General features: G+C 43.3%; 1 protein-coding gene and 1 long non-coding RNA gene across 3 annotated transcripts in view; both read left to right on the top strand.

Moving 5' to 3' along the window:
• Nucleotides 1–220: 220 nt before the first annotated feature.
• TBC1D12 (TBC1 domain family member 12) overlaps nucleotides 221–26,147 on the top strand; it is an 82,480-nt gene continuing 56,553 nt past the window's right edge. Inside the window, exons 1-2 of one of the 2 annotated variants that reach the window (XM_075935142.2) lie at nucleotides 221–264; nucleotides 14,167–14,290. In XM_075935142.2, coding sequence (XP_075791257.1) covers nucleotides 236–264; nucleotides 14,167–14,290 — 153 coding nt within the window. In that variant the 5' untranslated portion in view covers nucleotides 221–235. Of the gene's footprint in view, nucleotides 265–1,183; nucleotides 1,327–14,166; nucleotides 14,291–26,147 lie in introns of those variants that run through there. The other variant, XM_075935141.2, reaches the window with a different exon arrangement.
• Nucleotides 14,312–25,758, top strand: LOC149524000 (uncharacterized). Its single transcript, XR_016350174.1, has 2 exons — nucleotides 14,312–17,636; nucleotides 18,746–25,758. It is a non-coding gene; the product is annotated as an uncharacterized LOC149524000 (long non-coding RNA).

Here is a 26,147-nt window from a genome sequence, read left to right on the forward strand (position 1 = left end):
ACACCTGTGGCTACTGGGCTCTGCTGTTACAGGAGGTAGTTTCACCTGGACTATGGTAGTTGGGCGTGGCTGGGATTTGATGGCATTTCCTCATGGAAACAGAGTCATGTGAGTGAGGGAGTGTTAGGTGGAATACGGCAAGGGAACGGAACGTAAGGAGGTCCTACATGGCCTATGCTAAAGAAGATCCGCGGTTCCCCTCCTCCAGGGAGGATCCTATCTAGGTGGCACCTCTATGATACCGGATATTCCAAGGCTGACTGGGTGGGTCGTCTGCGCTGGCTCTCTATGGTTGGAAGCGCCTTTAGCCAGGGGCGCCGCTCTTGTGCGCTTGCGTGAGCCGGGCTCCCCGCGGCTGCCGTCCGATGCGGTGAGCGGAGCCCGCGGTAGCTGCGGCTCCCGGTGCGGCGAGTAGCGCGCGCCCGCCCCCCTCGGTCCGCTGCGCCGGGGGGGCTCGTGCGCCCCCTCCGCCCCAGCTGCGCCACTGGCAGCCCTGGGGCTGCGGGGCGGCAAATGGTGGGGCCGGACGATGCCGGAGCTCAGGGCAGCGCAGCCTTGTTTCCCGCGGGCCGGCAGGATGAGGCGGCGGCGGAGGAGGCGGAGGAGGAGGAGGACGGGGAGCGGGATGGGAGCCGGAGCCTGAGCGGCGGCTCGGGGCAGGAGCTGCTGCTGCAGCGGTACCTGGCCGGGAAGCTCGGCCCCGCAGCGCCTGCCGGGCTGGGCTGCAAGTGCTGCCCGGAGAGAGCCCCCAACGGGGCTGCCTGTGCCCTGGGCCCCCGCGGGAGAATGACCAACGGGGACGCCGGCTTCCTGCTGCCGCCGGAGGCGCCGCCTGCTTGGGCCGTGCGGAGCGAGCCGGGGCCGGAGGAGGAGGAAGCGAGACTGCCCAACGGGGGCTTCCTCCCCGAGCCCCAGCCGGAGCCGGGGGGTGGCGCGGGGGCTGCCCTCGAAGAGCCGCTGAAGAGTTGTTGCTTGGGGCCCGGTCCGGAGGCTGGTGCCGCAGCCGGGAACACCCCGCCGCGCCGCAGCTGGGCTGGGGCTGAACGCCCGTCTGAGGCCGCCACCGGCGGACGGACTCCCTGGGAGTGCAGCGATGGGGCTGCTGCGGCGGGAGCCCTTTGTCCGGGGCCTCTGGGCTTCACGGACATTAACCTGAACTCCCGCAACACCTACGAAGTGAGCCGGCGCCGAAGCGCCCCCGAGCACCTGCCGCCCGGCGGGACGCCGGCCCCCCCCCGCCCCGGCCCCTCCTCAAGAGCCGGCGGATAAACCCAAGAGAATCGGCATCGCCGGCAGCAGCAGTGGTATCGCTGACTTCATCGCAAGGTGAGACCGCCCGCCCGGCCCCGGGTGCCTGGGAGAACAGGGACAGCACTGAGGTGATGGAACAAATAAACTTCAAAAATAGGGTTAGTCCTTAGTCTGCAGAGATCCTCCCAAGATGACACAATGCCGTGCTGTCCTAGCTCTGGGAACTGTGCCTCAGTCCTATTATTCCCCCCACAAACTGCCTTACTCTGTTAAGATTTAAATGGACGCTTAACAACAATTTAAAGTAACACTAATCACGTTAGCAGTAGTTTCTAGTAATGGTAGGATTGTGTGCAGAACTTGAGTATCTGTTGTCTCTGCTAACCAAAGAGGCAGTTTACTTAGGAGGGAGTCCAAAGAAGAGGGATCCCTCAAGTACACTGCAAGCATATATTAGTACAAGTATATCATTGAGGGATGTGGACATTCCAGACCCCTGAATGTCTGTTATGCAATTTGGACATAACTACTGCCTGTGGAGAGGATGGAGTACCTACACTGATTAGAAGTGATGGTCTTCATTGAGCACTAGAACAGCCAATGCAATGCTGTATATGTAGACAAGTTTTTCAAGATGATGAGTTTGTTGACTTTATAACTAAAGAGTACTTTACATGTCAAAGTAGCTACAGTATCCACATGATCCATGTTAATTAGCCACAGGTTGCTGAGGAATAAAATAAACTTTTTTGAGTTATAGAATTTTGACAGCAATTCTCCATCTGTTATCATTTTCTGAAGTTACTGAGGGGCAGAGAGCAAAGTGATTTTTTTTAAAGAAGTGGCTTTTCATTCATAAGCAGAGGTTGGAAAAAGGTGCAAGCCACCAACTAGCTTGAGTGCTAAGCTATTTTGGAGTAAACTTGAAAAGTTCAAAAAGCAAAGCTACATAATTCTGGGGTGTCTCCTACATAATACATGGTTAACTTGTCTCAGGGGACATGGCCTGGCTTGAGAGAGAATGGTTATTTACCCACATTCACACTTTTCTATGTTGTCTTCATTCTTTTCCCCCTTCCTCTCCATCTTTTTTTCCAAAGTCAGTCTCAGGTATGAGTGTGCAATCTAAAATCTCGTTGACTAATAGTATTCTCATGCACAAGGTTTGTAAATCTTACAAGAAATCAGAGTAAATCCACTAACCAAAGATGGATGTGAAATTTAGAGTTTTGCTCTGCAGAGACAATGCTCAGGAGAGAAGCAGACTTGCAGCTTTTGGAAAAGAGGAGGCTGCTAGGATTTCTACTGGTCCTGGATGCCATATTTGGATTCTCCTTTGGAGTTATCTTCAAGATAGTAACTGCCTGATAAATTTATTTGTTTGTTCTTTCTTTCTAAAGAGCCTCTTGAGTGTTGTGGAGATGAATTAAGGGAGGTATCTGGTATCACTTACCCCCAACTTCAGTATTCAGGAATTTGGTGCTTCTGCTATGTGTCTCTTCACTTTGTCATTTTTGTTTCCATTACTTTCTGCTCTGCTGCTTCAATTTTTTTGAAGTACTTCAAATTAATAACTCCCATTCTTGCTGTTTATTGTTTTCTGAAATAGTAGCAGAATATTGAGTAATTTTCTGGGAAGCAGTGAAGACTGACAAGGCTAAATCCACGTCTGTGCTACAAACTTTTGCCATGCCAATATTCTAATGTTGGGTGTAGGGGGGTATGTAATTTTATTTCTCACAATATTATTTTTCTGGCAAACCATAATGATATAGATGCAGTTGTATACTGGCCATATGTGTCTTTGCCATTATAGCTTATTTGAGGAACCAATGTAAGGCATGCTACGGGGGGAGGAGGCAACACTTCTGATATAAGCAGCATCTACTCTAGGAGGATTTGTTGGTATAGTTACATTGGCAAAACTTTTCTAGCCTAAATTAAGCCTCGGTTTCTATTTTGTTGCAGTTTGGAGTAGTCTGTGTGTAGACTTTGAGAGGACAATGCAATAATAATTTTAGAACTTGCCTACATGAAGCAACAATTTGCACTATGGGAAATTGTGTGGCTTCTAAAGCATACTAACTGGTCTGGGCAGACCTTGACGCTTCCTGGTAGAAGTTTCCTAGTATGCTTTTGATACACTGTCTGGGTAGATGCTACTGGTGCTTGCATTGAGATGTGTCTTTACAAATCTCACCCCGTTGCTGCTTTGTATAGACAAGCCCTTACACTCCCTTTTTTTGTGTATTGGGTTCTTTGCAACTGTAAGGGCTAGAAGGTGAGGTTTTTTTTGTTTTTGTTTAAAGCAGTTAAATGTTATAGAAGTTGATAGCTTTGTTTTAAGAGGAACAGGTCTGGAACTGTTAAAATTGCCCTATGAGTGAAACCTCAATAGCGACAGTGGGTTTTCTTTTGAATCTTCTGAATAGATCATTGTACAGGTTGAAACTCTCTTAACTGGGACTCTCTGGCCCAGCAGCATCTGTGATCTGGCAGGACCATGGATGTTCCAAGACCAGAAAGTCCCAGTGGAGGGCTACCTGGAGTGGCAGCAGAAGCTTGGCAGTGGGAACCTGGTGCGTGCAGAGGGGGTGGGGCTGCATGGCGTGGCAGTGGGAACCCGGCGAGGAGCCATCGGGGTTGCCCGGCACGGTAGCAGGAGCTGGAGCCAGATATGCAGAGGTGATGGCACTGCCTGGTAGAGCAGTGGGAACTGACAAAGCAGTGGGGGAATGGGAGGGGGACCGGGGGGGAACCAGCTGAGAGGAAAAGGTTCGTGCCTTGGCTGGAGGGGGCTGGTGGCAGAGGGGCCAGAAATGATTGCCGCTGATTGCCGCTTGAACCAGACACTTACCTTTGCAGACTTTTCTGATTAAGTTTAGTGCAGTGAAAATAAACTGAATATGGATTGGACATCTTGTTCTGAATTGATCTTAGTGCACTGACTTTTTCAAGTGTCTGATCTTTAGTATGTTACACGGTGGTCACTGTTGACTGTGTAATATTTGTAATGGCTAATATAAAATAGACATTTCTAAATTTAAAATATAACTAGACGATTAATATATGCAGTTATGTAATTGCAAACGCTCATCTCTTTGTGTATGAGACTGGAGTGCACTGTTCTAGGATTCTGTAATTCTAGAACCAAAGGACTGGAAGGGAGCTTGAAGTCATCTGAGGCAGGACCAAGTAAATCTAGATCATGCCTGGCAGGTGTTTCTTCATCCTCTTCTTAGAAATCTGCACTGAGAGGGATTCCCACAGTCACTCTCATCATCAAAGCCTATTCCAGACCTTAACTACCTGTATAACTAGAGACCTTTTCCTACTTCTCCTTTGCTGGAGACTAAGACGATTATTTCATGGCCTAATTTCAGTGGACATGGAGAACATGTCCCCCATTAGTGACTTTTTTTTTTTTTTTTGCTCAAAAAAAATGGGCATGTTTAGTTTTCTTTTACCATTTCTCATAGGTCAGATCTTTCCGAAGCTGTGGTGCCCAGAACAGGATATATTGGTCTAGCCCTTTATCTACCCTCTCTGATTTTTGCAAATGATTAGTTTGAGATGTGTAAAATTGGACATGTATAAACAACAAAATAACTCTTGTATTATGCCACATAATGCAGCTCTGCAATACTTGACAGTCAGTGACATTTTGGCCCCTTGCAGCTTGATTTCTGCATGAAATACATTCCAAGGATGTGCACTCTGCTGTTGCGTTAATTCTTACAAAATTGATGCACAGCCTCCCCCTCCTTTTTTTTTTTAAATTAAAAAAAAAAATTTTTTAAAGACTTTGTAACCTTTCTGTCAACCTGTAAGGCTAGTAGATGGTTATGTAGAAGGCTTTATTTCTTTAGTGATGAATTATTTATAGGTTATATTAAGTTACATTTGCAGTGCTTATAAATTCTTTAACAGACTCACCTCTTAATGTCACTAACTTCATCCACATGCAAATATTGTGTTGCTTTTAGTTTCCTTTACTGTTTTTCCTATATCCCATTATCATAATACTTGGCGTGTGAAACAACAAAGATGTAATAGAATTTGTTCTCTGCAAACTACTTTTTATTTTAAATTATGTTGCTCCCAATAAATTTTGTATTGGACTCTTAAACTGCAAACTCTTGTGTGGCTGTGAAGGAGAAGGAGAGGGATTGCATGACCTGAAATTTAGTGGTTGGGGTAGAGAATTGTGTGTTGAAGTGTACTCAAATTACATTTTCAAAATAAATTGAAGATACCAAATGATTCAAAATTTGAAACTTTGCCTGGAAGTAATGAAGCATTGGGGGACACTCCTGTCCCCATGCAGTCTGACTCTGTTTCCTGGATACACTGGCACCTGACTTCATGAATGAATGACTGCTGCAAGCTAGTCAAGAATATAAATCTGCATAAAACAAGACATGCTTTATTCTTGATAAATGGACCCTTATCTGACTCAGATTACAGCTTTGTACTATTCTGAGACCTAGTTTTCGTTGTTAAAAATGTACAGTTCATGCATTTTGACATCTAGTATAAAATGATATAAAACCTATACAATGGATTTAAATATACAAAATAGTATAATCTCCATCAGTTTCATTTATGGCACTTGATGATGATTTCTCTCCTCTTAACCTCAGTTGAATTTCTAACACACAATTAACTCTTTGTGTAAAAATGCAATATTAGTGGTTCACAGTTTTTCAGATAAGGAAGATTGACTGTTTTTTTTCTAGTAATCCTATATATTGAACACAACATGCATTAGAAATGGGTATAGTTAAATTAACATTGCAAAGCAGTGACCAATTTCAAAATTTTATCTTAAATATAAAATGCCTCTGAATAGTTGTTAAAAATAAGTTTGTAAATTTTTCATCAACCATGAGAACTTCTGCATTTGAGATCAATATCCAGACTATATTGACAAGGAGTCCTGTTGCACCTTTATAGATGTATTGGAGAATAAGCTTTTGTGGGCAAAGACCCACTTTGTCAGATGCATGGGTCTTTGCCCATGAAAGCTTATGCTCGAATACATGTTAGTCGATAAGGTGCCACAGGACTCCTTGTCGCTTTTGCAGATCCAGACTAACACGGCTACCCCTCTGATACTTTAGGATATGTTTCTCCTGTCTTCAACAGATGGTTTTAGTATGATTGGATACAACCTCATGTGTAGATCCTGTATTGGAAGGATTATTTTTAAGAGCAGATGTTTTTGGTCAAGATTCTCCTAGAATACAAGTGAGATGTTCCCTGCTTTGAGAAGCTTCCAACTGAAGGCAAACTTCCATAGAAGTCAGGCATGAGGGTTGGGAGCAAAGGGGAGATAAAGTATTTTTTTCTATAGGAGATATTTGAAAGATGTTTCCTACAAAGAGGTAAGAACATTGGAGTCCATGTGAAAGAGGTATGAAGTGATGAGCAGGAGGAGGCATTAAGGATACACAAGAGAGGATTAGAAGTTGTTGGAGGATGGGGGATAAAAACTAAGCTATAACATACGTGGTGCAATGAAGAACTGTGAGGATGTGGCCGAAGAGCTAGAACTTGATGTGAACACCTCCTTACCTCACTGCAGTCCTCTTGTACTCCTGCAAGTTTCATTACCTGATGCTGTTGACATTTTGCAACACCTGCATCAGGGGATGTTATGAAAATGGTAATCTGTGGAACCAGTATATTCAGTAGGAAACGTTTATTAATAAACTATCTCCTCTCTTCAATCAAACCAGAGTACAGTGGAAAGGATCTAATTCTTGTAATTCATAGCTCTAAGCAGAGTTTGTAAACTTTTGCTACATCATAAACAAGTAGAATTGCTAATCTGCCCCAATCTCTTGTTTTTTCTCTCATGGATGGACCCATTCAGTGACTAGTAATATCTCCCACAGGAGTCTCACCTTTTTAGAGACACTAGTCACTTCCCCAGGAACACCTTTTCTAAGTTCAGCAAGAGGGATCAGTGAAACAATGTAAATTTTTCTCTTCTGTGCCTGGTGCAAGTTTTCAGTTTCTTTATCCTTCAGGCATATTTTGACTTTGTTAAAACTTCATCTCCTAGCTGGCTTTGTAATTTAGTTACTAACAGGGCCAGCTCTTAACATAGTTAACACTCTGGGAGTTGTGCCTGACTACATGTTTTTTTCTCTGACTAGAATCTTATTCTCGCACATGGCTGCCATCTTCTAGCTGGTTCAGCCCATTTGTTTTTGGCATTTAACCAAGATGTTGTAAAACAAGTTTGGCTTGTCTGTCCTCCCTTTTAATCTTTGTGTGGTAGAATATCCTAGAGTATGGTGGTACAGATGCTGCTCTGACTGACCTCAGAAATTATATTTCTAGCCAGCGCATTTTAGAGAAGCTACTTTTTTTTTTTAAGAATACATTATGATTCAACAGGGTTAGTATTGTAGGTACTGTTTTTTGAGATGGAAAAGATGCTGCTGGGTACATGCTATATAGGGTTATTTGTTAACTGATTTAAAATGCAATCTGATGATTAAGTTTCTAAATTGTAAGATGGGCTGTCTTTTTAGGTAGGAAACAGGAGTGGTTGTAGTCTTCACAACTAAAATGTTTGTACTTAGAAATATAAATATGCTAGAGTTGCTATATATATCTGGGAAAAGTGTAAAGAATATTTTTAGGGCAGTAATGTAAATTCAGTCAAGCTGATAAGGAAATGTATAAAATAAGCTAAGCCCATGGATAAAACTAAGAACAAAATGCATTAAATAAGGAAGTCTCACTTTGACAGAAACTTACTGACTTTAGCAGTACAAAGTTTTCTAGTTAGCAGAACAGTCACAAAAAGTCTTCTGAAATAACCATATAACAGTGATTAAATTCTTCAAAATGCTAGTCTTTGAGGGAGAGAGAACTAGTGTTGTGCCATATATTTGGAGGCTGGCATACAAGTGCCTTGAGAAACTAGACAAGGATATATGAAAGCTGGTTTATTTTCAGCCCTGAAACAGGTTAGGTGAATCTGAAATTACATTGCTGGAGACATACAATGTTGTGAAAAATGTAGATGTTCTACACACATGTTACTGGCCCTGTAAGCATTCTACAGAGCATCTGATCTGAGAGAGAAAGGAGGACAATCCAGGGAGCTACCAACCAGTCAGCCTTACCTCAGTCCCCGGAAAAATCATGGAGGGGGTCCTCAGAAATCCATTCTGAAGCACTCAGAGGGGAATGTGATCAGGAATAGTCAACGTGGATTCACCAAAGGCAAGTCATGCTTGACCAATCTGATTAGCTTCTATGCAGAGGTAACTGGCTCTGTGGACATGGAAGTCAGTGGTTGTGATAAATCTTGATTTTTTTTTTTTTTTTTAAAGCAAAGCTTTTGATATGATCTCCCACAATATTCTTACCAGAAAATTAAGGAAATATGGATTGGATAAATGGACTGTAAGGTGGATAGAAAGCTGTCTTGATTCTTGGGCCCAATGGGTAGCAATCAATGGCTCGATGTCTGGTTGGTTTCAAGTGGAGTGCCCCAAGGATCCGTTCTAGGGCCAGTTTTATTCAACAGCTTCATTAATGACCTGGATGAGGGAATGGATTGCACCCTCCGCAAGTTTGTGTATGACACACTAAGCTGGGGGAAGAGGTAGATATGTTGGGGGACGGGGATAGGGTCCAGAGTGACCTAGACAGATTAGAGGATTGGCTCAAAAGAAATCTGAGGTTCAACAAGGACAAGTGCAGAGTCCTGCACTTTGGGATGGAAGAATACAAAGCATTGTTATATGCTGTGGACTGACTGGCTAGGTAGCAGTTCAGCAGAAAAAGACCTGGGGATTACAGTGGATGAGAAGCTGGGTATGAGTCAACAGTGTGCCCTTGTAGCCCAGAAGGCTAATGGCACATTAGGAGGAGCATTTCCAGCAGATCTAGAGAAGTGATTATTCCCCTCTATTCAGCACTGGTGAGGTGACATCTGGAATATTGCATCCAATTCTGGTCCCCCCGCCCGCCCACCCGCTAAAGAAAGGATGTGGATGCATTGGAGAGGGTCCAGTGGAGGGCAACCAAAATGATTAGGGGGCTGGAGCACTTGACCTACGAGGAGAGATTGAGGGATTTGGGATTATTTAGTCCACAGAAGAGAAGAGTGAGGGGGGCTTTGATAGTAGCCTCCAACTTCTGAAGGCAGGTTCCAAAGAGGATGAAGAGAGGCTGTTCATGGTAGTGACAGATGGCAGAACAAGGAGCAATGGTCTCAAGTTACAGTGGGTATTAGGAAAAACTATTTCACTAGGAGGGTGGTGAAGTACTGGAATGGTTTACCTAGGGATGGAGATTCCACCACATCCCTAGAGGTTTTTAAGTGTTTCCTTGACACAGCCCTGACTGGAATGATTTAGTTGGGATGGGCCTGCTTTGGGCAGAGGGCTGGACTCTGAACTCCTGAGGTCTCTTCCTGCCCTTGGATTCTATGAGACTAGAAATGATTGCTGGCATGCTACTGACCAAATGTGTAGTAAGATGACCTTGAAGCTGGAAACCTTCTAAGGAGTGACTGATAACTCAGACTAGGACTGTGGAAGGTTAACCTGTTAACCTTTCACATCCTTAAATAGGTGATGCTTGCCAGTTCTGGTTAACCAGGAACAAGTGGGTTTCTGGTTAACCAGTAACCTGCTGGTGGGCATGGGGCTGTGGGCTGCTCCAGCTGGACTGGAGTGGCACCTCATCTGCATCCCACTTTATTGGATAACAGGTTAAACATTAGGTCAGCCATTTAGACTCAACTGTTTTATACATTGGCTGATGAAGGAAGCCTTAAAGCTGCGTGACCATTCCTGTGTTTTGTAGTCTGTCACAACTTGGAATGGCCTTTAATAATGTTTATTGGTAAGAATCTTATAAAAAGGGACAAAAGATCAGAGAAAATATTGCATACAGTATCTGAGAACTGCTGAGTCTACAGTCTGCTATTCTGAAGAAGGGTTGTTAGATGCTGGATAATTGAATAGTTGAGTAACTGCATAAATTGTCATCTGTTACTTGAGTATTCTATAGTTCCTGGGGACAAGGATGAGGCCAGCAGCCCTGCCCTCTGACCCCACATTTGGGAATACCTCCTGCATCAGAGGCAGCAGTGCAGAGTTCCAGGAAGGAGCTGGTCCAGCTCCCTGCACAGACTGGCTGCCTGCCACCCCACGGACAGGGGCTGCTTCATGGCAGCCTTCCCTTACCCACCCCCAGTACTACTGCTGCCTCTCTTAAAGCTGCCCCCTCCCCCAGCATCAGTTCCTGCTTTTCTCTCCTCTCTTCTCCCACGTCCTCTTCCCCCCCTCCCCCACCTCTGATAACCTAGGCTTATGGGTTAATTGTACAGTCAAATGTCAACATCCCTATTCTGAAATGTGGGGCAGTGTAGATGAACCCCTAAGCTACGTTGTGTGCCTACTTAATATTGCATTAACAATGCTGTTTTATATTTTTGTAATTGCCTTTTTTGAAAAAAAGAGTTAAATGTGTCTTTAATATGATCACACCATATTGAGGTAATTTGAGTGAAACAGGGAGTGTCACTGCTGATATATTTGCCTGAAGATATTTTTTTGGCAGTCTGCACTGTGCTGTTTTAACTTGGCAATGGAAATTCTGGAAACTATTGTTTTCTCATATGTTTGAGCTTCAAGAATAAAGATGGTCATAAACACTGAGGGATCCAACTCTGTAATTTTAGGACATAGGGTTGTAACAGTATAGTCGACTAACCGATAAGCAAAAGCTTATCAGTTAATTCTAATAGACTACATGCATTCCACCCTCACCCTGCCCCCAGCCAGTAAATTTTTTGGTAGGCTGGCTGGCTGGGTCTGAGGCCTACCCCTATTGCAACTCAGCTTTTAAAGTGTATTAGATGAGCAGGCAGCCTGACTCAGTTCTGGGATCTCAGACCCTCCCTTGGACAGGAGCTGCTGCCATCCCGTGCTGCTGCTGCTTCTGTATCGCAGGCAGCAGTGCAGGGTGACACGCAGCTGGTTGGCAAGGGGAGCTAATTTTGAAACTGGCTCCCCTTATGACTAGCTCCCGCCTGGCACTCCGCTGTTACCTCTGATGCAGGGGCAAGGAGCCCCTCAGGAGTGGGGCTGGAGTGCACTGGCTGCCTACTCCCACCCCTGGGGACACTAGAATGAATAGATAAGAATTCATGCGTTTAATCAACTATTCAATTAACTGATATTTAGCATTCCTAGTTAGTTTTTTTTAAGCATGAATTTCTCTTCTGTTCCTGATGCTAAATCTCTGCAGATTTTGGTGATTTTAATGTTTGCTGTGTTAAAATGGTAGACCTACACTATAGTTTGTGCAAATTCTAATGGGAGTTCTTGCCATTTTATGAGAATCCCTCTATCAGACAGGACAACTGGTTTCACAGGGCTTTGCTGAAAAACTTTAAACATTCTGCATTTGTATTATTGTAGTACTTAAGATGCACTTACTGGGCATGTGCTGAGTAGGGATGTTAACAGCTAGCTGGTGCGCTGTGTGCGTGTGTGTGTGTGCGTGTGTGTGTGTGTTTTTAAACCTGATAACTGATAAGCAATTACTTAACAGTCCTGGTTAACCACAACACTCGCCTACTGGTGCTTGGCATTTTAAACTCTGACCAGCAGACTGGCTCAGTACCAGCTCGCCAGTCCAAATTTTAAATGAAGAGCATGCTGTATGAGTCAGCAGCATGGTTGGCAGGTGGCTCCTCTCCAAAGGGGACCTGAGCTTCCAGCGGACAAAGGCTTCTCCATGGAATGCCCGAAAAGCATCTATCCTCAGGGAGCTGAGGCACCCTACAGACAGGGGCAGCTGCCTTCATATTGGAAACAGCAGTGCAGGGAGGCAGGTGGAAACTAGTCTGTGTGGGGACCTGATGTTTAAATCTGCTCCCCTTGCAGACTCGCTCCACCTGCCACCCTGCGCTGTTGTTACCAGCACAGAGGTAGCAGCACAGGGTGGCAGGGTGCTCCTCAGGAGTGGGGCCGGGAATGCACTGGCTGCTGGCTCTACCCTCAAGGGGCAGAAAGCATTTTAGTAACTATGTAACCACTAAAAATCGTTGTGGCTACAGGATTACTAAAATAAAAAATATCTAACATCCCTCATGCTAAGTGAGTGAGGTTTTTTTCCAGTCACAGCTTTTAATTTCCCAAGTTCAGCTATTTGTTACTCCGATTTTGTATGTTTAAAAAAATCTAGTATATGTCACACTGGAAAAGAATGTATACATTTCTCCATTGTGCATATATTTATAATTGCAGAGATTTTTTTTTTTAAAAGAAAGGTGTGGACAGATTTTCAGCCTTATCTTAAGTGTGTGTGTTTCAGAAAATTGGAATGTGAAAATGGTGCTCAAACTGTAACTGCTTTGTAACATTAATTATATTGGATATGAAGTATAGATGCCAACTTGTATCTTATTTAGTAGTTTAAAGCTATTTTTAGTCTTTCTTTTGTATTCCTCCTTAGCAATCTGTCTGTTTCTACTTTCTTATAGGCTTCCTTTTTTGATTTTCAGGGTTAAAGCGTTTAAAGTAGAAACTAGCTAAAAAGAACTTTCTTTGGTTTCTGAAATGAAAAGTTGTCCCACCTACATTCCCAAAACTTACTGGAACTTTTGTGGCTTGCCATATTAATTTTCCAACAGAGTGGGTAGTTAGTCTCTCATCAGTTCTAGAACTGGTGTTTTGGATGTATCCCTTTATTTGTTCAAGAACTGCCACTGCTGCCTTCTCCACCTCTTCCTGATATGATGGCATGTAGTAGACCAGACCATGGTGTTACTACTGTACTCCCCCATTTCCTTTCTCTTCTCTTCCCCCCCCCCCCCCCACATTATCTTTACCCATACATTTTCAGCTGGTCTATCAGCTTCTTGTGAACCTCAGAACAATGTGTATATTCATGATGTATAATATAGGACTGCCTCCCTCTTTACTTGCCTGTCCTTCCTGAACAAGCTGTATCCCCCCCATGCATTAGAACACTGAGTTGTTACATTTCAACCTGTAATACTTGGAGATGAGTTCCATCACAAATATATTCTGAACTTTTTGGTATGAAGTGTTCTATGTCACATTTTAGAAGTGTTGTCATGGGTTTGTTTATCAGTGTATTAGTATCAATGTCTGTAGTATTTTTGACTTGGAAGTAGGGATGTGAACATGTACACAGTAAACCAATGAGCCTCGGCTCATCCGTTAACCTTCATGGTTACATGCAGCGCCCCACTCCCACCTTCCCATGTGCCTCTTCCTGGGGCAAAGGGCTCCGGGGGAACTTGCTTCAAAGCTGGCTCCCCACGAGCACCATCTCCCGCTTGTCCCACCCCTCCTATGTGTAACTGCTGAGCATTTCAGCAGTTACATGTTTACCTAAATAAATGCATTTTAATATCCTTACTTAGACTTTTTTTTTAAAATCACTTTCCAGCTGATGTACTTAAATCTGTCTTGTATACACCATCCTTAATTCAATGACTTTTTTTTTTTAAATCACTGGAAAGTCATAAGCTAGATAAACAATATTCTGGACTCTTAAAGTAGAAGACGAGTCCTTCAGTATCATGCAATTGCTCTGATATCTAATGCTGTTGTTTTTTGTTACAACAGTAAACACTCAACATTAAAAAAAACAAAACTATTTAGCAGTGAATCCTTTCAAAAGAAATTTGAGAAATTGGATATTTATTTAAAATAGTATGTGACAATTCTTGTTTTATACGTCGTTTACACTTTTTTAAATAAGGAAAAAGTTGTATACAAACTAGTGCTTGCAATATTTAAGTCTCTACAAATATGTATTGGGCTATAACCAGTCGAAATTTTCAGTATTGTAAGATTCCAATAATTTAAAATGGTCTCTCTCTTTTTTTTCCTCCCCCAGAAACTTTTTCACCAAAAGGACAAAGGAACTCAAACCTGCTCTTCACAGTGCTCCTGGCTGGAAGTTGTTTGGAAAAGTTCCTCCTAGAGAAAACTTTCAAAAGGATTCCAAAATAATTCAGCAGGTGTGTAAAAATCTCTGTGTTGTGTGAAATTTCTTCTATTCTTTTAAGAATTAATTGTATTATTAGTAGAGGCCCCCATCATAATTAGTAGCAACTTGCACCTAGCATGAATCAGAAGACCCTTTTGAGTTTTGCCTTTTATTGGGGGGGGGGAGGGGATAGCCCCCTCTTTCCCCCAAGTAATTTTTCAAGCTCATAGTGGATACCTCAGCTCACTCAGTTGAACTTAATTCAATACAGAATAAACAAAGTTGACTTCCATATGTCTGAGACTAGTGGAAACCTGTATGAAAACAAATCATATTCCTCTAGTTGTTTCAGCAGGACTAAAACAGTCTGATTTAAAGGGTCTTTCAGTGTTTACAAACTTCCCCACATGCTGAATGACTTAATTATACAGCATTTGTTTGCTTACAAGGCTGAGGGAAAGAGCTTTGACTGAATATATTAGGACAAAACATGGTATACCGTTCCATATCACATTAGGAAAAAAATGTTCGCTCAGGCCTGGACTTCATGAGGAGAAAAGGAGTTGATTTTTTTTGTTTTTGTTTTGTTTTTTCAAATCATGTTGGTTAATACCTGGCACAATGCAGATGTGGAAGAGACCATGTTTGATTTTACAAATAACCTAATGGTTTATCTCTGATAATGTAACCCACATGTCAACTGGGTGTGGTTCACTGTCCCACTTAGTGGCATAAAGACGGCTTAAAGAAAGAATGAGTCTCCTCTATAGCCTTAGCTGAGTGCCAGCTGGCTAATAATTTTTGAAAGGAGGGGAACTTCAAGAATTTCTGAAGTGGTTGTGGGCTGCCCTGGAAGAGATGGGGTCTTGGGTAGAAGGAGTGGGGACAGGAGACTTTGCTGCCTGCAGATCCCGATTTGGCCTGTGCGTGGGGGAGCACATGAAGTCTTAGCCCCTGTCCTGCTAAGGGCATGCAGTACTAAGAGAATGGCCAGCTGTTTGAAATAGGGAAAGAGTAGTTGTAAGAGTAGCTGACTACTCAAACTATTGGGTAGTCAAGTCAACTACTCACATTCTCTCTCTCCTCTTCCGCCCCCCCCCCCCCCCCGCATCTATATCAGAGGCAGCTGCAAGGGTGGAGGGAGAGCGGGAATTGGTACTGGGTAGAGCGAGCTTAAAAGCCAATTTCTCCCATCCACAGGACTCTCTGCTCACCCCTTCCCACTGCTGCCTCTACCAGAAGCAGCTAGGGGAAGAAGGCAGGGGAGGCTGCTCTGGCAGTAGTCCCTGGCCATGGGGCTCCCAGTAGGAAGTATGGTGCTGCTTGCAGAGCAGCCCCTGTCTGTGGTGCTTGGCTCTTCAAGACAGGCCTACTGGCTGTCTGGCTCCTCCTGCCTTTTAAATTGCAGAGCTGCAGCAGGATTTGGTCTCTGCAGAAGTTGGGACTGAGCGGGCTGCCTTCCCCTGTCGAGTAATCAAATAGTCAACAGAATTTTTATCTACTACTCGATTACTACAAAACCTAAATTTAACATCCCTATTTTGCACAGCTAGTGGTTCCCTCTGGTGCTGTGCTCCCCTGGTGGGGGAGGGGAGGAAGAGATTTCATACACTTCTTTGTCCCCAGGTCTTGATTGTAAGGGCAGCCATGGGCCAGGAGTCCTTTAAATTGCTGCTATTTAAAGGGCTCCCAGCTCTAGCTCCAGGAGCTGTGAGCCCTTTCAATTGCTGCTATTTAAAGGGCTTGTGCCTCCCCGGCACCTCATTAGCAACAGAGTCAGGAGCTGCAGCAGGTTGGATCAAAGTGCTAGGCAGGCCACTGGCAGCCTCTTGCCCAGCTGTGCTTGTGCACTAAGCTCCAGAGGTTCCAGGTTTGGTTCTGCCTGTTAGTGTTTCATTAACACCTGTAAAAATCCACAGTGCCTTGTCATTATCTTACCATCTGTTAACACGTAATTAAAAACAAACCTTAGGGTGTGGTGTGTGGGTTTTTTTTGGGGGGGGGAGGACTTACTGTGGATATGCAGTCATTATCTACAGACAGTGCCCATATCTGTTTTGGTTTTGTTGGCTTCTTGTGGGCTCAGTGTTCCACAAAAAAAGTCTGCCCTGAAGGCAGTGGACATAGTGTCTGGAACTTCTGTGTTGTCATTGTGACTTCTCTTGCTACTACTGCTCTGGAGCTTCCTCCTCTTTTTAGGAAAGGGTGTGATCAGCCTGAGTAAGGGTGATGCCCTGTGTCTTTGAATCTCCAGTTGAGATTTTAAAGATTGCTGATCTTCAATGGAAATCCCAGTAAGGAAGGCAATGAGAACGTTGTCCTCGAGGAAGAAAGTCTCTGGGATATGGATTGGGAATGTAAAATCTCATTTAATTAACTGATTAAAAAGGAGGGGTAGCCGGGCTGCAGTGGCCCCTCCACCATGGACAAAGGCTGCTCTTGCACTACCTGTGGTGGTGGTGGGGCAGGCTGGGCCCACCATAGATAGGGGTTGCTCTATGGCTGGCCTGCAGCCCCTGTCTGCAGTGGGCCCTGCTCCAGCTCCTACTATTAACCATTCCCATTCCTATTATGGACTCTGTTTGCTTGTAGTATTCAGTTGGCAACTGGTGCATCACGTTGGAAGAATCGACCTGATTAACATTAAGATAAAGTAATCTGAAGTTAAGGTATTTGTATATTCTTAGGTGAGTCAAACATCGAGAGCATTCTGTAAGTGAGTTTCTTCTGGCAGTGTCACTCTGGTGTCTGTCTTGTGTCCTCCCCACTATATGGTATGGTGAGTTTGGCCCCTTACCTTCAGCTTCCCAAACTGTACTTCAGCTTCCCAAACTGTACTTGCAAGTTCCTTACATTTTAATATCAATAAAGACAATTTTCTCATTTCTCCGCAGTTGGGCAAATAAAGTTCAGAAAAATCTCTTGGTCTGTGGTAAATAGATGTTCGATATTGCATCCCATCTCTCTTGAGCTGATACTATTACTGCCGGCCTAGCTTGCTAATGAACAAGGGGAAAAATTGCTTCTTCATAGACTTCTTATAACTCATGGCTGCATAATGTTTTCCACTCATTCCCTCTTTCTCCCACAAAAATCACATATGAATGCTGCCACGCTTTGCTGCCATGCTTTACATGCCCTACCCTTTAATTTTTCTGAAATGGGCCTTTACCCGTTAGCTTTTTATAAAGGTGTATAGCTCTCTGAAGCACAGTTTACAAAATAATTGTGCACAGATGGAGCCTGTTTTAATTACCGTGTATACTCGAGTATAAGCCGACCCGAATATAAGCCGAGGCACCTAATTTTACCACAAAGAACTGGGAAAAAATATTGACTCGAGTATAAGCCTAGGGTAGGAAATGAGGCAGCTACTGGTAAATGTAAAAAATGAAGATAGATACCAATAAAATTACATGAATATTTATTTCAAAGAAAAACAATAACCTAGCTCTGTAAGTGGAAAAGGGGGTCAACAAAAACAATATGGTATCAAAAATACCGTAACTTTAAAAGTACAACAACCTTAGCTCAATCAGCAACCAAGCTAACACACAAGAGCTAAAATCTTCAAAACTGGAGTTCTCCTCCTCATCATCTGTATGTCCAAACAGAGCTTCAGCTGGTGTGAGGTTATCAGCATAGACATTGTCATCATCACTGAGTTCACAGTCATCACCATCACTGCTGTCGTTCTCATACAAAGCGCTGTCTTCACTGCCATCCATAGCATTACTAATGCCACATTTCTTGAAGGCGCGTGGTGGGAATTTGACCTTTTTAGGCAAGGTCTTTCTTTTAAAAATAATGACAGGCCGCAGCTTAGTTCCATTAGCCAAACATGACGGAACGACTGTGAAATGGTTTTTTTCATTTCCTGTGGTTCTTAGTAAAATAGTTTTGTCTCCCAAACTTGCCACAGTTCTGTTGCTTGGAAGATCAAAGGTCATAGGCGTTTCATCCATATTCCCAATATCTCCCAGGTCATAGTTATGGATCCTTCTTTGTTTTATGATGAATGAATGGAATGACATCACTTTTTCATCAAGGTCTTTTGGCAGCTTCTGTGAAATCTTCGTTCTTTGCCGCAAACATAGGGCAAACCTATTCATGAAGCGGGTACACCATCCTGCTGATGCAACAAAATTTTCAGTGCCTGGTGCTTTAAATTTGTCATCTTTAGCCATTTGAAGGGCACGTAAGCGAATTCCCATGCGTGTTACACAGTAACCATTTTGATGACACTCCATAACCCATTTATGCAATTCAGTCTCTAGAGCCTCATATGAAGTCGTTAAACCACGTCAAGCTTTTTTTGCCTTTGGAATCTTTTCCAAGTCAGCTTTCATTTTCCGCCACTCCCTTACTTGTTTTTTGTCAACACTAAATTCCCTACTTGCAATACTGTTATTGCTTTCTTCTGCTCTTGACACAACCTTAAGTTTTAAACCAGCTTCGTATGACCTGCGTTTTTGTTTTGGTCCAGGATTAGAAGTACCGATATTGGGATCCATTTCTAACAGGATAAAAAAAAGAATTTTTAGGATGGGGGGGCGCCAGGCCCCGTCCCTCCTTTTTGACCCCTCTTACTTCTCATAAGCCCCACTCCTTATAGAATCCACCCACTCCATCCCCTGTATTCCACATATTGTGTAAGGAGTATACAGCTCAGCGTCATAAGTTGAGAGATTGTATATTAATTAATGATCATCTAATAGATCTCACTGGGCAATAAACTTTACATGCAGGGTTTTACCTTTTAGGACAAATTCAGTGCAAGTGCTTAAGATTTCTTGGTAGGAGAAATAAATAATGTTAAATATTAGAAGATTACAACACAGTCCTCAAAGTCCTCCCGCCAATCCAATGAGCCCCTGAAGGGACCTTTCCCAGGCCAGAGCCCCTCTCGGCTGCTCCCCGAGCCTCCCTGCCAGCGGCCCCGGGGCGAGGCCGCTGGCTCCGAGCAGCACCTGCGGGCGCACCCGCAACCCAAGCGGCCGGCAGAGGCTCCGAGCGCCCCGCGCAGCGACGGCCCCCGACACACGGAGCCCAGCCCGCTCCCGGCAGCGCCCCCCGCCCCGAGCGCCTCGGTTACTTGGCCGGAGCTCCGGGCTCACGCGACTAGACCCGGTCGGTGGCAGAGACGTGCTGAGCCCGCCCGCCTCAGTTCTCGAGACGCTGACTTGAGTATAAGCCGAGGGGGGCATTTTTCAGCACAAAAAATGTGCTGAAAAACTCGGCTTATACTCGAGTATATACGGTATTTGTTTTCAATTCTTTGATGCTCCAGTTAAGTAAAACCAGTTTTATGCAGCTCTAGAACGGTGGATGGTAATTAACCATTTTTTTTTGTATACAAGACTTTCATATTAAAAAGTTAACTACAGATTTCCCCGTTTAATTGTCTTATCAAAATTTTATCAAATTGCATGAGTCTCTAAAGAAATATTATGGCTTTCCTACAGGCAGATTTTTAATTTGACCTCCTCATTGGCTATCTTGATAGAAATAAAACCAATTCTTATATGTTAGGTCTAAGTGCAGAAGTTTGTATTTTCTCAAAGCATATGGATTCTAGGGGGAGAGGTCCAAAAATTTATTCAAAGGTGATTAAAAACAGCATGATTTATAAAGCCTTGTTCAAGTGCTTGCTCATATCCATTTCATGTTGTGTATTTGCTTGTCACATGCACGGGTGCCTGAAGCTTTTCCCTCAGTGCTATTGGTAGGGGACAGGCTCAGGCACCCTCTAGGGTAGTGCCTGTATGGCACAATATAAGGGGCACTGCAGGCTTCCCTCACCCTCAGGTCCTTCTTACCACCAGTGAGCACAGAACACTCATTTGCTCTAGCAAAGTTTTTGCTTTTTTTCTGTTCATACAAACCTTGTCTGTACATAGTAGTTTACAAGTTTGATGTGGTGGCAGCATACTTCAGACATTGGTGTCTTGACTGATTGGCTGGCTGATCAGAGTACATTCCATGTCTGAGGTCCAGAACTCTCTGGTGTTGCTGGAAATGTATGAACAGCTCAAACTGATAGTAAACAAAGACACATCAATGTTAGTTCCCATGCAGCAGATATAGTTAGTTGATCAGTGCTGTCCTGTGAATCAGTGTTTCTCAACCTTTTTTTTTATAAAGTACCTCTTTTTCAAAAAAGTACCCTCAGTACCTAATAGTTTTCACACACTTTTTTTTTCTACCATTACAACACATTTGTTTAAGCACTTAATCGTAGCTGGGTGGGTGATTATTATTTTTGTACTTTTTACACCCAGAAATTTCAAGTGCTGTAAAACTTAACTGAAATTTGGAGAAAACTGAATTTGTTTTATGTTGATGTATCCCCTAGACTTCTCTCAAGTACCTCTAAGGGTACTCGTACCACTAGTTGAGAAACACTGCTGTGAATGATAAGGAGACAAGTCTCAAGTGATTGTGATTGCCCCAGAGTAGCCCAAAAGTAGTTTCATCTTTCCACATTAACCAAGATATTTTCTTATTGGCGTCCTGCTCCAAGCTGCATAACTTGACCTGAAGAAGGCATTTGGATGTCTGCTGTGTGCTAGAGTTTTACCTGGAGTGGGCTAAATCTTTTTGTAGGTCTATCCAGCTCTTCATTAGCAGATTGAGTGAAGGGCCTCCTGGTCTCCACTCAGAGGATCTCCAATTGAATTACATCCTGCATCCAGATCTATTAAGTTAGCTTGGGTTCTGCTGCTGCCTCTTTTGAAAGCCCTTTCATGAGGGCAGAGGCTTCCTCTGCAGCCTTCCTGGCACCTGTGCTCACTCAGGACATTTGTAGAGCCATGATTTGGTCATTGGCCCACGCTTTCATGGCACACTCCATTGTGCAGCAGGCCAGAGACTGTGCTGGTTTCGACAGAGGTGTGCTTGAAGCTTCCTGTCCATGAATGCCTATCTACCTTCAAGGATACTTCTTGGGAGTCACCTAACGTGGAATGGACATGAGCAAATAGGAGAAAATATAGTTATCCTTTCCATAACTGGTGTTCTTTGAGAGATGCTGCTCATGACTGTTCCGTGACCCGCCCTCCTTTTCCACTATCAGTTCTGGCAAGAAGGAACTGAGAGTTGGGGGAGCTGGCAGTGCTGCTTTATACTGCACCATATAGTTGCTACCCATGCAGGCACCAGAGTTGAACCCCTATGGATACCACTAAGAAAAAACTTATGCCCATGGTGCATGTGGCGAGTGCATACATACCTAACATGGAATGGACTCGAGCAGTATATCTCTAACGCCAGTTGCAGAAAAGGTCTTTTGTTCTGTGTTCCTCTGTATATTTTTAGTTTTACTATTTCTTTAATACAGAATGGCACTGCTTATTAATGTGAATAAGTGGTAGTAATACAATGTTGTTCAACAATACTAAACACGTGTGTCCCTGCAGCTCAAAGGCAGCATGGTGTGTTGACATGTGCTGGTAGATGCATAAACAAGGCCTCAGGTTACTTCTACAGCAGTAGAGATAGGCATCTGTAATGTCGATAACCCCTATCATTAATATAGGAATTTTCTCACTGATGTAGGTAATCCACCTCTCAGAGAGACAATAGCTAGGTCAGAGGAAGAGTTCTTCCATTATCGAGCTGCTTCAACAGTGGGAGTTTGGCAGAACGAAGTACATCGTGTATGGTGTGAAACTTTTCACAGCCCTGAATAGCATAGCTAGGTTGATCTAATTTCTTGGTGTGGACCTGACCTGAGGGGAGCTCCCCTTCCCCCTTCTTTCTGTGACTTCTCTTTCTCCATGCTACTCTTAACAGTTGCAATTGACAGTCTTGACAAGCTCTGGATGGAGCTGTGTTCAGTCATTCTATTTTTTTAGAACGAGATTTATTACAGCAGGAGTCCTCTGATGCAGTGAAGTGAAAATTGGGAAAGGTTTCTGGATCTTGAAGAACTCCTGGTGGGATGAGAAATCTCAGTCCTAGAATCCTGTAGTGTTTTAGTATGGGCTGAAAAATATGACTAGGGAATGAGCAGGCAAGACTGTGCCAGAAAAGTCACATTGAAATAAACATTCTAATCATAGTTTGTGTTTTAAACTGGACTTTCTGGGATAATTGATAAACCAAACTATTTTAAGGTGCCACTTTCCTTAGAATAAGCAATAAGAGTTGTATACTTTTGTTTGAGATACTTTCATATGTACAGTATTTACAAAGTGTGCATCTGTGAATTTGAATATTAATGATGGCTTTCTTACTTTGAGAATACTTTCCACAATTATCTGCTAATTAATGTTCTTGGTTCTCTGCCTCAATAAACACTATATACTAAAAATCCAGAGGTTTCTGTGTGTCCACTTCAAAATAGAGGTGGCAGACTACAATTTCCAGTCATCAGTTCCTCTTTCCTTGGAGTGAAGTAGCTTACTCTTAAAAGAAATCAGTCCATTCGATCAGCAGATTTACTTCCTTCTTCCTTTCCGTTAGTGAAGATCTGCTTACTTCTGGTTACGTTAAAAATGACTTATGCAAGTGACTTTTAATTGATGAATGTCCTCTTTTCTGTTCATCTAGATACTGTATTTAGATAAAGTAGTAAAGTCAGCTACAGTCAGTATTTTAATGGCTTCACATTTTTGTGTGCTTAGTATTGCAGATACAGCTTGAGCCTTTATTAGAGGGGAGCACATTTGGCTGATGACTTATGGGAGTCAGAACCTGACTTGATATTTTGAACGAGACACTTCCTAACTATGCACTTGAATGTCTACATGGGTAGTGGGACCTCTTCCACAAGACCTAGCACTCTCTGTAAGCGTGCAGCTTCTATGAAAACTCAATCCTGTTTCTTGGAAAAAGTCATGGGGTCAACCCACAACCACAGTGCTTCCTGCTGGTAGCACTGGGAATTGGCTTTGTCAGCAGGCCATCCGCTCTGGCTAAGATCTCACCAGTCATTCTGCTCCGTCCACACTCTGACTCTAAACCTGTGTCACTCCCAGACCATGGTGTCGTCTTCAGGGCACTGCCAGAGGACAGTGTCCATTCCAATCACCCTTCTGGGGTGAATTGGCATTCCTGTGTTTCTTCTGCAGCTGTGGCCTCCAAGCCTAGTGCCTCTGTCTCAGGGGCAAGCCACAGTCTGTATGAGACACCCTTCTGGGAGAGAGGCATCAACAGTCCTTAGTTGAGCTAGGGATGTTAGATATTGTTTAATTTAATAATTGTGTGACTGCACCAAATCTTAGGAGTTATTTATTTATTTGACCCATGCTGCTACCTCTGATACAGGGGCAGCAGTCTCTGTCTGCAGGGGGCCCAAGCTCCCCATGGACAAAGGCTGTGCCTCCATCCCACAGAGCAGCCTCTGTCTGTGGCAAGCCTGGGCCAACCACAGACAAGGGCTGCTCTGGCATCCAACCTCTCCCTCTTCCCCCATGCTGCTACTTCTGATAGAGGCAGCAGTGTGTGTATGCATGGGGTGGTAGACAGCTTCATGAGAGCTGAAATGCGTGGGGAGCTGTGCGCCCGTGTCCCCCCCCCCCCCCGTCCCCCCCAACCGAGGTTGCTGCCTCTATATCAGAGGCAGCAGCTCGGGTCAAATCAAATAATTGTGTAACTACTTAAAAGAAACATCAGAGACAGCACTTGTAGGGGTGGAGAGGTGCAGGTGGCCCCTTGGAGTCTGGTGATGGTAGGGAACTTGAGTAGTCATTTGGCTTAACAAATAAGTCTGGATTTTTAAAAAAGTAGTACTGTAAAATGTGTTGTGCAGTTTGAGATTTTCAGCATAGATAGTAAATGTAAACAAACTAAACAGCACTAATGAAAGAAGGGCTATACAGCCCAAACGGCATCTGAGAGCTTACGCACTTGTGTGTTCCCCTTAATGGGAAATAGAAAACTAGGGGGAACAAACAAGTACATAGGCTCTCAGATGCAGTTTGGGTTCTAGAGCCCTTCTTTCGTTAGTGCTGTTCTTAGTAGTTTCAAACCTGTTCTAAGGGCTTTAAAACCCCCATTTTAAAAAATGTACTATCAATGCTGAAAATCTCAAACCGCACAACACATTTTACAGTACTACTTTTTTAAAAATCCACTCCAAATGCAACCCTTTTTTCGTTTCTTGTTCATGCTTTAGAACTGTGGGTACACCTATAGACTTAATATCCTGGATGCTCCTGCCTTGGAAGACGCACAGAAAAGAATTGGTGGGTGCTTAGCACCTCCCACCCATCAAGAGCATTGCCGATCAACACCTGGCTCTGCCTCCTTCCTGTCATGGATTATGTCAAGACCTATATCCATATAACTGTCATCTAGCTCTGTGAAAAATCCACATGCCTGAGGGACAGTTGCATCTGTCTGCTTCCCATGGACGCAGTGTCATGTTGACAGGAGAGCTTCTATCTATTTTTATCCACCACTTTTTGGGGAGATGAATTAACTACATTGACAGAAGAAGCTCTTCCATTGGTTTAGGAATGTCTTCACTTAAGGGCCACAGTGATGCAAGGTGCCTCAATGCAGCATGCCTTTAAAAACCATGGCGCCTCTTAGCTAATCTGAAGTCATCGCCAAAATTGAGGTTTCACTGATTCCAAAAAACAGTGGGTTAGGAAGAAGGGTGGGGAAAAGGTCATGGAAGATAACTGTATGGTCTTTAGAGATAAATCAACTGATTACTAGGATTGTGACTGAAATTGTTTACTTATCAAAACCACTTTTACCAAGACACAGTAAATAATACTAATTCATAAATGAAGATGGAGATTCTCTTTTCATATTTGTAGATTCTAAAAATCAGCAGGCTTGAAATGTAGAGGCAAGCTTTGCCTGTTTAGCTAAAGGAGTCTACAGCTCTGAAAGGACTAGGTAATGTTTGGATTATGGCTAGCTTTCTTTGAGAGAAGATTTAAGGGTTTAAAACTCCACTGAATAGGAAAAAAAAATCCCTTATTGACCCACAGTACAAATGAGGTTAGTGAAAATGCCCCAAGTGGAACATAACTGGATAAGCAAAAATAAATATTAATTGGTTTGTGTTCTCAAAAGGGACAGTTATTTGTTCTTTTAAATGTATGCTAAATTTATCCTTCCAGTATTGCGGTATAACTTAGAATATGCCACTTTTTTTGTTGTTGTTGATGTAACCATCCAACTCAGTGGAATTTGTTGGGGGATCTTCAGTCTAGATGACTTTTTAAAATAGCTTCTAGAAAATCAAAACTTTCTTTGGGGAATAATTAAAGTGAAATGTATGGTTGGTTGGACCCAAATCTGATTATTTTTTTATTTAAACATTGAAACCGGACACTTAATATTGAGTTAGCTCTGTACCATAGAACCTCATAGGAATGGTAGTTCAAGTACTTTGTCCTCAATCTCTCCTATGTTCTTGGCTTCTTTGCTGGGTGTTAAACCTTGCATTGTTGTCTCATGTTTGATGGAGCCACATCATCGGGAAAACAGGACTAAGCTGTCCTGCCTGGGGAGTCAATCCACAGTGGTTTTTTTTTTTTTTTTTTTAAAAAGGGGGGGGGGGGTCACGATGCACCCAAAGTACAGCTTCCAGGAGATACCATGATACTCTAGGCAGATGCAGTTTAATGGCAAACCTACTTGAAATAGAACATTTTGACATTCTTGTAAACGAAATATTTCATAAATGATTAAATGAGATTTGTCACCTCTTACAAATCCAGAATTTTTTGGCACAAATCCAGAATTTTTTGGCATTCCTTATTCTGTGATAAAATTATTTCAGCAATAATTTGAGCCTACAACAAATGTTGAATATTGGAACTTCCTGTAGGCTTGCCCAGGTTTTCCCAAGATCACCCTTTTCCCACCATCTTTTTAAGGTAGTTGTCTTAGGAGACTTGTAAGGATGATCAGTGCACATGGCC

This window comes from Pelodiscus sinensis, chromosome 8 (assembly GCF_052426305.1).
Source record: "Pelodiscus sinensis isolate ZL-2025 chromosome 8, ASM5242630v1, whole genome shotgun sequence".
Classification (NCBI taxonomy): domain Eukaryota; kingdom Metazoa; phylum Chordata; order Testudines; family Trionychidae; genus Pelodiscus; species Pelodiscus sinensis.